The 13,301-nt window shown below is 48.8% G+C and overlaps 1 protein-coding gene across 1 annotated transcript; it reads right to left on the reverse strand.

Annotated features, from left to right (window-relative positions):
- Positions 1-205: 205 nt before the first annotated feature.
- On the reverse strand, positions 206-10,181 carry LOC114221828 (cytochrome P450 2E1). Its single transcript, XM_028119989.2, has 9 exons — positions 10,005-10,181; positions 8,921-9,080; positions 5,305-5,454; positions 4,857-5,017; positions 4,274-4,450; positions 3,667-3,808; positions 2,105-2,292; positions 1,532-1,673; positions 206-756 (listed from the first exon to the last, which is right to left on the reverse strand). The coding sequence occupies exons 1-9, from the start codon at positions 10,179-10,181 to the stop codon at positions 569-571; spliced, it is 1,485 nt and encodes a 494-aa protein (XP_027975790.1). The 3' UTR covers positions 206-568.
- Between the last annotated feature and the right edge of the window lie 3,120 nt (positions 10,182-13,301).

Genomic DNA, 13,301 nt, shown 5'->3' on the forward strand with positions numbered 1-13,301 from the left:
GGGTTGTAAGGAGGGCATGTATTGCAATGAGCACTGGGTGTTATACGCAAACAATGCATCATGGATCACTACATCAAAAACTAATGATGTACTGTATGGTGATTAACATAACATAATAAAAATAAATGCAGAAATACAGAAATTCACAAAAAAAACCCAAAGGTATATTATTTTTCCCCTTTTCCAAACTACAAAATAGCATTTGTATTCTTTTTTGTGGACCGTGGTGACTGGGTACTTCTACTTTCCTGGAAGAGGTACATTTACATTACTACAGTCTCACTCACCCTTGATCCAGGGACCCCAACATAGACCCAAGTAGGTCATAGTTTGTTTCAATTTGTTTAATTAGTTTTACACAATCTTTTTTGGACTTCGCTGTCAAATTTCATCTGATGTACGTAACTCTGGAAAGCAGCACCTCTAGCCCAATTTCTTCCCTGTGAAGCCCTGAGTACTTTCACTGAGACTGTGCAGGGAGGGTCTTCCTGGAGGCACCGAGGGGACATGGGGGGAGCAGGAAAACTCCAGGTTTGCATCGAAGAGCCTGGGGCTGGGGTGGGACTCTTCAGCCCGAGCGGGGAATGACACAGAGTTTGTAATGGGGTGGGATCTTGGCAAACCCGACTGTGATGGGATTGAGGTCAATATCCTTGGGATCAACAAGAGACTTCAGGTTAAAGTGCTGCAGAACAGCGGACAAGAACAGGAACAATTCCATGCGAGCCAGGCCTTCTCCAACACACACCCGCTTTCCTGGAAATGACAGTAGTGCTGCTGAGACTCTGAGGCAGCTTCAAGACACAGCAGCACAGGTGAGGCAGCAGCAGGGGGCGGGGGGCTGTGGCTGTGGGTAAACTGTCACCCTAAAGCAGAATGGACCCCTCCTGCCCCTTGGAAGGAAGCACATAACACCTTTCAGTATAAGAATATCCATGATAGACATATTCAGGGACCAGCCTTCATACAGCTTCTGTCACCAGGACTCAGCAGCATAAACCTACGTGGGGTTGGGAGAGTGATCTCTGCCCAGTGCTCACCCTGACATCTCTCAGAAAAGAAGTAGGGCCACAGCCAGAAGCCAGTGCTCTAACCTTGAGTTATCAAGTTGGTTACATACTTCCCTCCCACCAACCACTGAAGAAAGGCCCTGGAGGAGACCAAGGGCCCGAGAGAGGGCACTGGGACACAGCCTAGGGAAGGCCAGATGGTTCCATGAGTCCAGGTAACCAAATGTTAGGTTTTGTTTACTAACCTTTGTTTAAAATTATGGAGAATTATGTAATGCAGTTTTGAAAGATTTTCACTAAGTCCTATTAAATAGAGTTTTAGCACTGGATGAAGAGAAGTATCTGCTATGAAGTAAGAATAATTCATCTCATTCCCAGGAACTCTGGTAAGAAGGTGTCATTTAACCTCTGTGAACAGGGGAGAACACACTTGGGTCCCTCATACAGGTGCTTAACTATGGCGGAGAGCAGGAATTGGGGACAGTTCCCTAGGAAAGGCCCTACATCTTCACTCTTCTTACCTGCGGAAAATGCCTTGAAATAGTCACTATACTTGAACTTTCCATTTTCATTCAGAAAGTGCTCTGGCTTAAACTTCTCTGGATCAGAAAATTCTTGGTTGTCAAACAAGACGGAGTCCAGTGTTGGAATTACAACAGTGCCCTAGAAGGAAAAAGGCCTGTGTCAGTCAAGTTAACAAAACATGAGCTTTCCACTGGGATGCCCAGTGGGGGGAGTCGTTTGCTTAAGGACTAGATGGAAGGCAGTCAGGGCTCTGGTCTAAATGGTGACAAGAGCTCTAATCTCATCAGAGGAGGAGCTCACAGGCTAGATGTTAACTGTTGTTGGTTTCTGAGGTTGGGAAGAACCACAAACCCCAGGCATTGGCCCAGAGGGCCCCTTGCAGATTTTCTCCATTCCTTGGTCACCAGGTCCATGTGAGGACTGCTGGGGAAGCAGCACTCTGTGGGGCAGAACGCAGGCCTGTCACCCACCATTCAGCCACATCTGCCAAAGGATCCTTCCTTTTGGTGGGTTAGCTGATGGGCTGGCAGGGAGGTGCTCATGGTGTGCACTCCAGGCTCATATCTGACCTTGGGGATGACGTATCCTCTGAACACCGTGTCCTGGTTTGCTTCATGGGGCAGGTTGGAGGGCAGGAGGTCGATGAATCGCTGAATCTCATGCACCACGGCATCCATGTAGGGCATCTCTAGCCTGTCCTTGATGGCAGGGATTCGACTTGGCCCAATCACCCTGTCGATTTCTTCGTGAAGTTTCTCTGCCAAGATATGAATAGAATAGATGTAAAGGATAATTGCCAGACTGGCTCGGCACCCCTCCACCCAGCAGATGCTTATGGGAGCACTCTCAGCAGTGCTTTGGGGTGTCCTGGATACTTTGGATCCACAAATGCCAATGAGAGCCACACTCTGTGAGGCTATTTAAGTCTCTAACGCGTGTTAGCCTCTAGCTGATCATAGCTAATCCAGTTCTTGACATTACACCACAGGAGTAGAGAATAACAAAAAGGTCTTAAAAATTTCAGTTGAAGGGAAATCTCTGTCTTAATTATGACCCCAGGCTGGTTTACTGCAACCTTCAGGAAGTGTGGAGGTGAAAGACAGGATGGAAACAGATACACGTGGCCTTCTGCATGAAGAACGAGGGAGCACCAGGACTACCCCCCAGGCTGGGCGACCCTTTCTTTGACAAGTTGCTGGGATAGCAATACATTGAGTGAATGACAAAATTGTGTACCATGTGGTTCCCAGGTAAAAATGTAAAACACGTCCAGTATGGCTGGTATGCTGATACTGAACAAACATTAAATGTATAAAGTCGAGCACAGAGATGACACAGTCCTGGGACAAGTCTGGGGGGGCAGGCAGGGGTCCCAAGGAGGGGCTTTGGCAACCTGTTTTCAAGAGCCCTGAAGCAGATACTGCAAAGGCTAACACATGTTCCATTTGGCAGTGGTGTAAGGGTGTCAGTCATATTTATTTTCTTTTTCTCTATATTGGAGATTACTCATAATTAGTCATGTAAAAGTTTTTCAGTCTAGTTCCCCCAGTACAGACTGGTCAGAAGTTCTCTCAGATCTGTGAAAGGCTTTGCTCCAGAGACTTTTGGCTCCTTCACCCCTCACCCTCCTGTGAGACAGAAAATGCAATGGCTTTGGGGTCAGATCTGATCCTGAACAGGTGACATTCCACATCCCCGGGGGAAATTACCTCATATCCCAAAACACCTGCCCTAAGAGCACAGTATATGTCAGGGCTCACGCTATGCCTGGCACATAGCAGGAGCCAAATTATTATTAGCAGCAACAGCCAGCATGCCTCAGGGTAATGGGGCTCCCTGGAGCAGGGCCCAGGGGCCTGGCCGCTAGCCATGAGGACACCCTCTCCCTGGAGCAGGGCCCGGGTGTGAGCCAGTGGGGTGTGAGGAGTTGGTATTCAAGAGTGCCAGGCTCTTGATGTATACCCATCATATACAAGAACACGTCCACTGAATTCATGCAGTGATCCCTATGTCACTGCCATGAGGATTAACAAGCAATGCCAATTTCCATTCTGCAGACAGAAAGCTTCACCCTAAATGCTCCAGCCTCACAATCCATGGCCCCAGAATCCTTGCCTGCTGCTTGGCATACCTTCGATCTCTGGGTATTTCATGAGAATCAGGAGCCCATATCTCAGAGTGGTGCTGGTGGTCTCTGTACCCGCAAAGAACAGGTCAGCCACGGTCACAGCAATATTGTCCAAGGTGTACCAAGGCTCTGCACTGTATCTTTTCTGCAGATATTAGAGACAGACAGGGACTCCATAAGAAGATGTCTTCAGGTGGATGAGAGACCTCTGTCTCCCTCAGGTGTGCATGAGGGTATCCCATAGAGACATGATCGTCTCCATGGCACAGTTAGGGAAATCAAGGCTCCCAGAAAACTGGCTACAGGCTCATGCACCCAGCCCCACAGCCACTGAGGGCTCCTCCAAGAAAGCCGTCTTGCTGGCCAGCACCATGGACAGTGTGTGGTGTTTGAGTTTGGCCAGGAAGGCTGGCTGTGTCCCCACACCTTTAGGAGCAGGTGTGATGGTCATGTGAAGCCAGTGTGAGTTCAGACCAGGAGCATCAGAATGTGCTCATGTGGGCCCAGCAGTGTCACTATGTCAGTCTGAAGCATGCACGTGCATGCCCCCACCCCACGAGCAAACACATCTCCCTTCATGGAGTCTGTGGAGCTAGGGTCTGCACGGTACCTTCCGCAACTCCAGGAGCAGGCAGTCAGTGAAGTCTCGGAGGCAGTTGGGGTCCAGCGACTCCTGGTGCTCCTTCACTCTTTCTGAAGTGTAATTTTTTATTTCAGACACATTTTTAAATACTTTTCGATGGCTTCCAGGCAGGTAGTGCAGATAGCTTGGGAACATGTTATAAAGCTAGAAAGAGAGAGAGAGGGAATTTCTATTTTTTTTTCCAGATGCAACATGGTTTTGTGTACTGGGCTAATTATTTTCTCCAACTTGAATTATGGACATCATATTGTATTATTTAGAACATTTTGGCTCACAGTATCTTTTTGGCACCTCGTTGTGGGGTGTGTGAGGTCACGTGTTAATGGGGCCCTGTTTCAAAGGGTAAAACAGCCTCCCGTGGTCAGCAAGGGAAACATCAGGCCCCATCGATGTTTCCAGAAGCAACATCCAGGCTATGGAGTTGCACAAGCCCTGGCCGTCCTCTGGCTATTGTGGGCCTATCTGCCTGTCCCCCAGTTCCTGCCCTTGTCCTTTTCCTAACCTCAGTGAAGCAACCCCGGGCAGGTGCAAACTGGGGGGGGGGCCTCACTTGGAGCCAGTTCGTGCTGAGGAGGCAGAAGTTCTCATTGAAAAGCCTCTGTATCCTCAGACCTGTCTCATCCATGTAGTCAAAGTGCTTGCAGAAGAGGATGTCAGCGATGACGTTGCAGGGGGCAAAGCCCAGGAGAAAGGTGGGGTCGAAGGGCTGGCCTGGAAGACAGGGGAGTGGTCAGGGCAACTCCCACCCACTAACAGTTTCCAGCGCCTGTTAGCTGTCATCCTAAGCACCCCCGTAATTCTACGAGGCTTGTGGGAGCCTACTGGGGGTCCCTATACTTTCCAGTTATTCCAGATGAACACACTGGACATGGAGAGGACCCTGAGCTGCAGACAGTGTCTGTGGATTAAGGCAACCCTCTTGGTGCCAGCTGGGCCTCACGGGTCCACCAGGGCTGCCCCCCAGGCTGAGTGTGCAAGGACCTGGCAGCCACACGCACCCTGGGTGCCCCTGAGCGCCTCCAGCAGGAAGGGGATCTCCCTCTGGATTCGTTCCTCGTTGCCACGTTTCCCCATGCCATAGTCCCGGAGTATGGTCAGGGAGAGCCGCCGGGTGTCCTTCCAGCCAGGTCCATTGTTGAAAGTAATCCCTAGGGAAGAGGGAACAGCAGAGGAGTTACTGCAGACCCCCTGGGGCAAAGTGACAAGGCGAGCAGCTCCAGGTGGGAGGGACCCAAGTGGCAAACTGTCCAGCCTGGGCACCCAAGCACTAGGGCTGCCTGGTGTCCAAAAGCTTGACTGGTACCCCTGAGGCTGGCTTTCCACCTGACATTTCACCTCCCCCAGTGTTCTTCACACCATCAGTTTACTGTCTTTTTCCATTTTGCCCGGAGTCTTTACACATGAAACAAAATCACAGCTGCCCACCAAGAGAAAGCCCCCAACCCCTTTCCCAGAAACTCTCCCATTTCCACTGGTTTCTAACCTCCACACTACAAATCAAAAAGTGTCCTTACTAAAACCTGAGCTGTCACTCAGCTCCCAGACTCTGCCAACCATCGGATTTGGGAAGACCTCATGGACATCCCTCTTGGAGGTGCAAGCAGAGGTCTGAGGAAGGCCGAAGCATGGCATATTCTAGAAGGAAGTCTGGTGGGCCTGAGAGGTACCAGAGGTGTCACATGAGGGGGAGGGGGGGACCTGGAGCTGTGAGATGGGGGCAGGAGAGACCGGAGGTGTGAGATGGGGGGGAAGAGGGACCGGGAGGTGTGAGATGAGGGGGGGGAGGAGGGACTGGAGGTGCGAGGTGAGGGGGGGTGCGAGGTGAGGGCGGGGAGGAGGGACCCGAGGTGCGAGGTGGGGGGGGGAGGCGGGACCGGAGGTGCGAGGTGGGGGGGGGAGGCGGGACCGGAGGTGCGAGGTGGGGGGGGGAGGCGGGACCGGAGGTGCGAGGTGGGGGGGGGGGGGAGGAGGGACCGGAGGTGCGAGGTGAGGGGGGGACGAGGGCGGCAGCACAGGCTAGACTAAGGTCTAGTTCCACCCTGAAGGGAACATGAGGTAGAGACAAACAGGTGGTCCCACCACGTGGTCCGTAACTGGGTGTGAGTGCTCGGAGGGTACACAGCACCCAGGGCCATACTTAGAGGTGCTGTTTGCCAGGTTAAACACACAGCTAGGGATGGTGTTTGGGGGTCCTGCATCAGGTCTGTGCATGCAGAGCTTTGGATTCCTGCAAGATGCTTTGGAGCCTGCTGGGTGGATGTAGGGGACACAGCTGGGCAGCCGGGGAGGGAACCCAGGGCATATGTGACCATACTCCCGTGTGTCTGTGGGATCCACGATGGTCTCAGCAGGAGGGCAGCCTCCATCTTCCAGTGCCTGCAGCAGAGGGGTTGACCCAGAACACAGGGCAGACAAGCACACACCAGAGTGTGTGCACTCAAGAGGCCAGAGGACATAGCTGTGGGCTGAGGACCCAAGAAGCTGGCAGGGAAGGCAGGAAGAGGGCGTGCCTAGTGGGCCTTCCCAAATGGCTGTGACATGGGGACTGGGGGGGACGGACAGGGAGGCAGACAATTCTAAAATAGTATCGGGAAGAATTGTGTGGCAATGGGAAGGTGGAAGAAGCCAGAAAATGTGAGGAGAAGACAGAGAGACAAAGACAGAGACAGAGAGAAAGAAACTGAGAGAGACAAAGACAGAGACAGAGAGATAAGACAGAGGGATAAAGGGGGAGACAGAGAGATTGAGACAGAGACAGAGAGACAGAATGACAGAGACAAAGAGAGACAGAGTGACAAATACAGAGACAGAGAGACAGAGACAAAGAGACAAGACAGAGGGATAAGGGGGTGACAGAGACAGAGAAACAAAGTGACAGAGAGACATATAAACACAGAGACAAAGAGACAGAGAAAGAGAGAGGAACAGAGAGAGAGAGACAAAGAGGGACAAAGAGGGCGACAGAGAAACAAAGAAACAAAGACAGAGACAGAGAGACAGACAGAGACAGAGAGACAGACAGGGAGATCCCAGAGGAGCCAAGACTTTGGAAACCAAAACAGGCTGAAATGGAGACAGTAATGCTTCTGGGTCAGAGCCTCATAAACATTCACTGAAACGAAATTTATTGAAATTAACATGGGCCCTGTGCTCAATATTATGCTGATAATTAACATCTGCACGATTATGCCTGGGGAATCAGAGGTATCCCATTTATAGGGTCTGGCTACATGGGACATGTGAAAATAGGACTTGGGAGCCATAGGCAGGACAAAACCCCCTTGAGTCCAACGCATGGAATGTGAATATGGCCCTTGCCTGGCTGCATTCAGGGGCCCATGACTTGGACCATGAGTGGCAGATAAGGGCTCCCTGGAACCAGGATGGAGCTCCTTAACCCCACAACTCCTGCTCTTGTGGTGCAAAAAGCTCCTCTTGTGTTAATGACAAAGACTGAGGAAGTTAACTTTGTTTTTGACAACCCCAAAGGAGTAAAAACCCACAATGTCCAAGAAAGAAAACGAAATGCCATTGATAGTGACAGGGTATGACCTTGTGAATGTAGATGGGAATAGGGGATGGCACCATAAGAACAGCAGATGCAACTGTAAGCATGTCAATTTGAAATTTCTGCATAAAATGGATACAGGTTTTCTAGAGATTTGTCATCAAAGTTAACTTAGGAAAAACTAGAAGCTTCTGCGTTTTGTAGGGTAGATGGGACACTGCTTTATTTCTAATCTGCTTTAGAATCTCATTAAAACGACAGTGAGCAAGTGGAAAAGAATCAGTGCACAGGGTCAGGAGACAGACAGTGGTGGGCAGCATGCTCTCAGGGCTGTGAGCTGGAGGAGCTGTGAGCAGGCGCCCCCATGGGCTCCAGGATGTCCCAGGAGACACAGGAGGTAGGCGCTGGAGTCAGGAGTCTGGACAACACTCAGATAAACATCAGATAAACACTCAGACCACCAGATCCCTAATACAAGGTAACAGGGCCTATTCTAAATATGGGAAGCCAGGGCTCAGGAGACATGGGCTGCAGAAGAAAGAGAGGTGACACTGGCAAGACGGAACCATGTGGAAGTCCCTTTGTGAGCTGGGACTGCTGTGCTCAGAACAGCGCAGGTTGGGTATCAGAGGTCTCCAGGTTTAGAATGTGAACTGCAGCTGACCTAAGCCCCACAAACAAACAGGGTGCCCAGTGGGAGTCAGTGCCTGATCTTAGGTGAGGGGCCTCGGAGCATGGAGCACCAACACCCAGAAGCAGGTGAGGCTGTCAGTGAGAAGAGCTCCCCAGACTGAGGCCTCAGGAGGCTGGAAGGTCTGTGGGAGGAAGGAACAGCTCATCTGCTGGAGGCCTTTCCCCTCTGTGGTATCTCTTTATAAACACATCTGTACTGCTGGTCAGAGTGTGGGTGCTGGAGGTCCTGTTTTTTTGGCTACAAGTCTGTGATAGTAGCTTTCAATAAAGTGTATACTGAGCACCTGAACTGTTGAGGGTCTCTTTACTCTTGTTTTGTTGTGCTATATGCTATGTGATCATCAGCCCTGGTATTTCAGAACCTGGCTCCCACCCCACCATGGGGGGGAGGCGCTCTGAAAAGCACGGCTCACCTCTGTCCTTGTGCAACTGGAACGCAAAGACTTCTCCTCTGCCAGAAAGGTCATTCTTGTGGTCAAGCAGAGCTTCCTTCACCGCCTTGTAGCCATGCAGGACTACGGTGCGCTGGGAGCCCAAGTACACGGTGAACACTGGCCCGTACTGCTCTGCCAGCTGCAGGGACCAGCAAGGAGCCAAGTGAGACCACTGGGAACTTAGGAGGTGAGCCAGGCTTAAAACCCAAAGTTGTTGACCAACACAGATGGATCTGGGGAAAGACAGTCATTGTCCAGCCTGACTTGGGAAGACCCTTCCCATAGAGACTTTCTTCTGCAGGGAGAAAGGTTCCAGCATACCTGGGCTCCTGGGCACAATTAACTTGGTGGGCTGACTCCTGTCCCTCCCAGGAGGATCCTTTGCCAACATCTGCCCTATCACCCCCACTGTTTGCTGTCCCCAGTCAAAGTCCTAGACCCCAGGGTGCTGCAGGAGGGCCTTGAGCCAGCACTGTCCTGACCTCCACAAGCCCAGCCTCCATGGTGCACAAAGTACTGTCAACATCTCCCTTACCTCGAACATTTCCCACACATATTAGGTGCCCTATAGCATTCTTTTATTAACTCATGTAATAGATTTAGCAACTCATTCAGTTTTTAGATTTGTTAGCTCATTCACTGTTCACAACAACTGTAGACAGAGGTACCACACAGGTTGGTTGACACCACTTTTCACCCTGTTCTTTGGTGTCTACAGTGTGCATCTGATGTAAATGCATGGCCTTCCTTACACTGCAGGGGGTGAACAGCAGCAGCCCCAGACACACTGGCCTCACCAAGCCAGCCAGTGACAGAGCATTTAACCCATGGCTCAAGCAGAGGCTTCTGTGGCCAGCCATAGCCAATGCCCACTCAAGGGCTCCATGCCCACACTGTACCACTAACTAAATATCATTAATATCACTCTTGGATGCTACTGTTAAGTCAGTTCACTCATAACAAGCTGGTATTGAATAACAACTTGTCTGACAATAAATTGAATGCAAACATACTACATCTAACCCCTGAATTCTCCTCCCCTAACCAACAATATTTCTCTTACCTTGGTGAAAGATTTTGGAATATTCTTTAAATCCAACTGAAGAAGATTCCCTATAATGGGCAGTGGAAAAGGGCCAGGGGGCAGTTTCCAGCTGCTGTAGATCTGCTTCCAGATAGAGATAAGCATTAGGGTGGCCATCCACACCAGCAGGGCAACTGTGATGCCCAAGGCAGCCATGGTGCCCTTGGGGTCACTGCTGACTTGTGGGAATGCTCTGAAGAAAGGCAAAGCTTTTATAATGCACCCTCGGGAAGGAGGGTGACCAGCCAACCAATGCCATCTTCCTTTTCCTCTGGCCCAAGATATTAGTTTATTATTAGCTACGGTTGGCCATCATTTCAAAAGCTGATTCACATAGTGGTTGCATCCAAGAAACTCTATCCTGGCGCCCACCTTATGATGCTCAGGTTCTGTCAACACTGGATGCTGGCACTTGCACCAACGTCAGCAAACACAGCATCCAGGGAAATACCACACCAACCCTTGGCTCAGAAGATCACACTGGTTTGGACAGGAGGATTCAGGTTATGTTTACAAGTGTAGTTCGGGGGCCGGATCTATCTAAGGCAGAAAGAATTATGTGCTGATGAGTGTCTCCATGGCAGAGTGCTGGATCTCATGGTGCAAGTCTCTTCACATCTGATCAGGTTTGCCTAAGCAGCCCCCAGGGATACCTCAATCACCAGCAGTCAAACTCATAGGGCCAGAACAGGAAAATTCAACATCTGAATTCCACTCTACTTTGTCAAAGCAACTGGCAAATTCAGGGGAGGAAAAAAAAAGAAGAGTTGACCAATTTTGAAAAAGTTACTACCTATTATGAAAAGGTATATTTTATTGTAGAAAATTAGGGGATAATTAATCTTTAGAATCATTTTTGTCAAATTCTAAAAAAATTACATTAGCATTTTTACTGGAATTCTTTTAAGTCAATGAGTTAATATGAGCAGACATGCTCTCATGACATCTTGCTTTTGTTTACCCACGAACACTGCAGGCTCCACAGTCTGCACCTTCTGCTCACCATTAGTCCACATGGGACCCTCCACCTACCTGTTAGGGTTGTTTCTAGGTATTTCGCAGAGCTTTTGTGTGCCTGTGTTTAGAATGAAGAGAATGTTTTTCATTCTGTCTAATTGGTGATATTAGGAAAGATCTTAATTTTAGGTTGTAATTTTATACCTTTATATAAGTAATGCATTTTTGTGTTTAATGGAAAATAGGATAAAAGATGAAAAAATAAAAACCACCTTCTATACTTTTATTTATATGAAAATGAGGCTGTACTCCATATACCTAATTATAACCCATTTTTTTCTCTCAAATTATTAGCCACACAGGCAGAAGTGCAGCCATGTTACTTGTGTTTTACTTGTTAACTGTCCCACGTTGCGAGGGGGTGTTGATCTGGCAGGATTTTGGGGGGTCTTGGCTCCTATCTTATGTGCTGTGCCCTGTGAGCTGGAGCTGACAAGGCTGGTTGGGCTGTAGACCCTGTGAGGGAACTGACATGGTGGGTTGGATTGTAGACTCTGTATGAGTTGCACTTGACCTTGATTTCCCTTCCAGAAGCTAGTGTGGAGTGGCAGGGCCCACTCCTTGGGATGGGAACTGTGCTATCTGGACCCTCTACCCTCTTCATCTGCCCTGCCAGGCTCACCTGGGTGAGACACCCATTGGGTATATGCACCATTTCTCCTGTTTGCTTCCCCTCAGGCTCTCATTCAAGCCAGGGTGAAGACAGGGTGTGTGTGAGGCAGAGCAGGCCTTGTGGCTCCCATTGGCTGAGAACAGGTGTACCTGTACACCTTTCCTGAGGTGTACATGTTGAGGAGGGAGCCCGAGGGCAGGTGCTGGTGAGCCTGGACCTCATAGGGGTGCAGCTGTGCTCTGGGGCTAGGTCCCACTGTTCTAGGTCCTCTGGCCATAATTCTGTTGGACACCCAAATAATATCAAATTCTAAATACAGGAATACATATCTTTTGAAAATAGTGGAATTTTTGAGTACTTCTTTGCAGAAGCAAGGCCTTTTTATTTGTCTTGCATCTTATTCAGTTGCCTGGACCTTCGAGGACAATGCTAACAAATGGTGATGACAGGGATGGTCTGACAAGAATGAGATCCTTCTGCAGGCTTTCCATCACATCTATTGTTAGTTGTTTGTGGCAAAGACTCAGTCACACCGGAGCCCCCTTCTTGTTTCTCTAGTTAACTAAGAGTACCTAGGATGAGTGTTGAGGTGATAAAATAGTTTTGTAATGGAGATGATCCTGTGATTTTTCTCCTTGGGTCTGCTGGATGGTGCTGGATGAAGACATGGTCTCGTGACGGTACTCACAGCTCTACATCACAGCCAGTGTTTTCAAGGGGTGACTCTCTTTTCACATGCTGATGGACTCAACTTATTAATAATGTTTTAGTAGTTTTGTATCTCTATCCATAAATAAAATTGGGCCACAGATTTTTATGTTTTATTAGGTTCTTGCATAAGAATTGTGCTAACTCAAGAAACAATTGAAATGCCCGCCATCTTTCTTCTGTGTCTGAGATACTTTAAACCCTCAGGAAATTATCTAGACTTTGAAATATTGTTAGAACTCACTAGTAAAACAACATGGAGAGGGGTGCCTGGGTCAGTGGGTTAAGCAACTGCCTTCAGCTCAGGTTATGATCCCAGGGTCCTGGGATCAAGCCCCACGTCGGGCGCCCTGTTCCGCAGGGAGCCTGCTTCTCCCTCTCCCTCTGCCTCTCACCCTGCTTGTGCTTTCTGATTCTCTGACAAATAAATAGATAAAACCTTAAAAAAAAACATGGAGAAGCTTTACTGAAGTTAAACAATTATTTATAAAGATTAACAGACCATCTTAATTAGGAAAGTAAAACATGTTCTTTGTAACAAATTCAAACAATACAGAACTGGATAAAGCAAAAAGTGGGAGTCCCAGACTCTCCCTACAGAGGGAACTTTCCCACTTTAAGACTCATTAAGAAAGAAAAATTGCTACCAATTCTTTTTGGCTATCTCTGATTTTTGTTATACTTATTGAAAGATTTCTTTTGAGGGCATCTTGGTGGTTCAGTCAGTTAAGCATCTGCTTTCAGCTCAGGTCATGATCATGAGGTCCTGGGATTGAGCCCCATGCCAAGCTCCCTCTCCTTCTCCCTCTGCCATTTCTCCTGCTCATGCTTGTGCACTCTCTCTCAAATAAATAAATAAAATCTTTAAAAAGATGAAAGAAAGAAAGACTTATTTTACACTTACCTAATTCCGTGTATTAACCTCATGCATACACTTA

This window comes from Eumetopias jubatus, unplaced genomic scaffold (assembly GCF_037043125.1).
Source record: "Eumetopias jubatus isolate StellerSeaLion01/CBP00866 unplaced genomic scaffold, mEumJub1_p1.0 scaffold_17, whole genome shotgun sequence".
NCBI lineage: Eukaryota > Metazoa > Chordata > Mammalia > Carnivora > Otariidae > Eumetopias > Eumetopias jubatus.

Excerpts from the sequence above, each read along its gene's own strand:
- LOC114221828 (XM_028119989.2), bottom strand. The coding sequence starts at position 10,181 with ATGGCTGCCTTGGGCATCACAGTTGCCCTGCTGGTGTGGATGGCCACC. Across the intron at positions 5,018-5,304 it reads GGCGCTCAGGGGCACCCAGG|GCCAGCCCTTCGACCCCACC; the intron begins GTGCGTGTGGCT and ends CCTGTCTTCCAG. Across the intron at positions 2,293-3,666 it reads GAAATACCCAGAGATCGAAG|AGAAACTTCACGAAGAAATC; the intron begins GTATGCCAAGCA and ends ATATCTTGGCAG.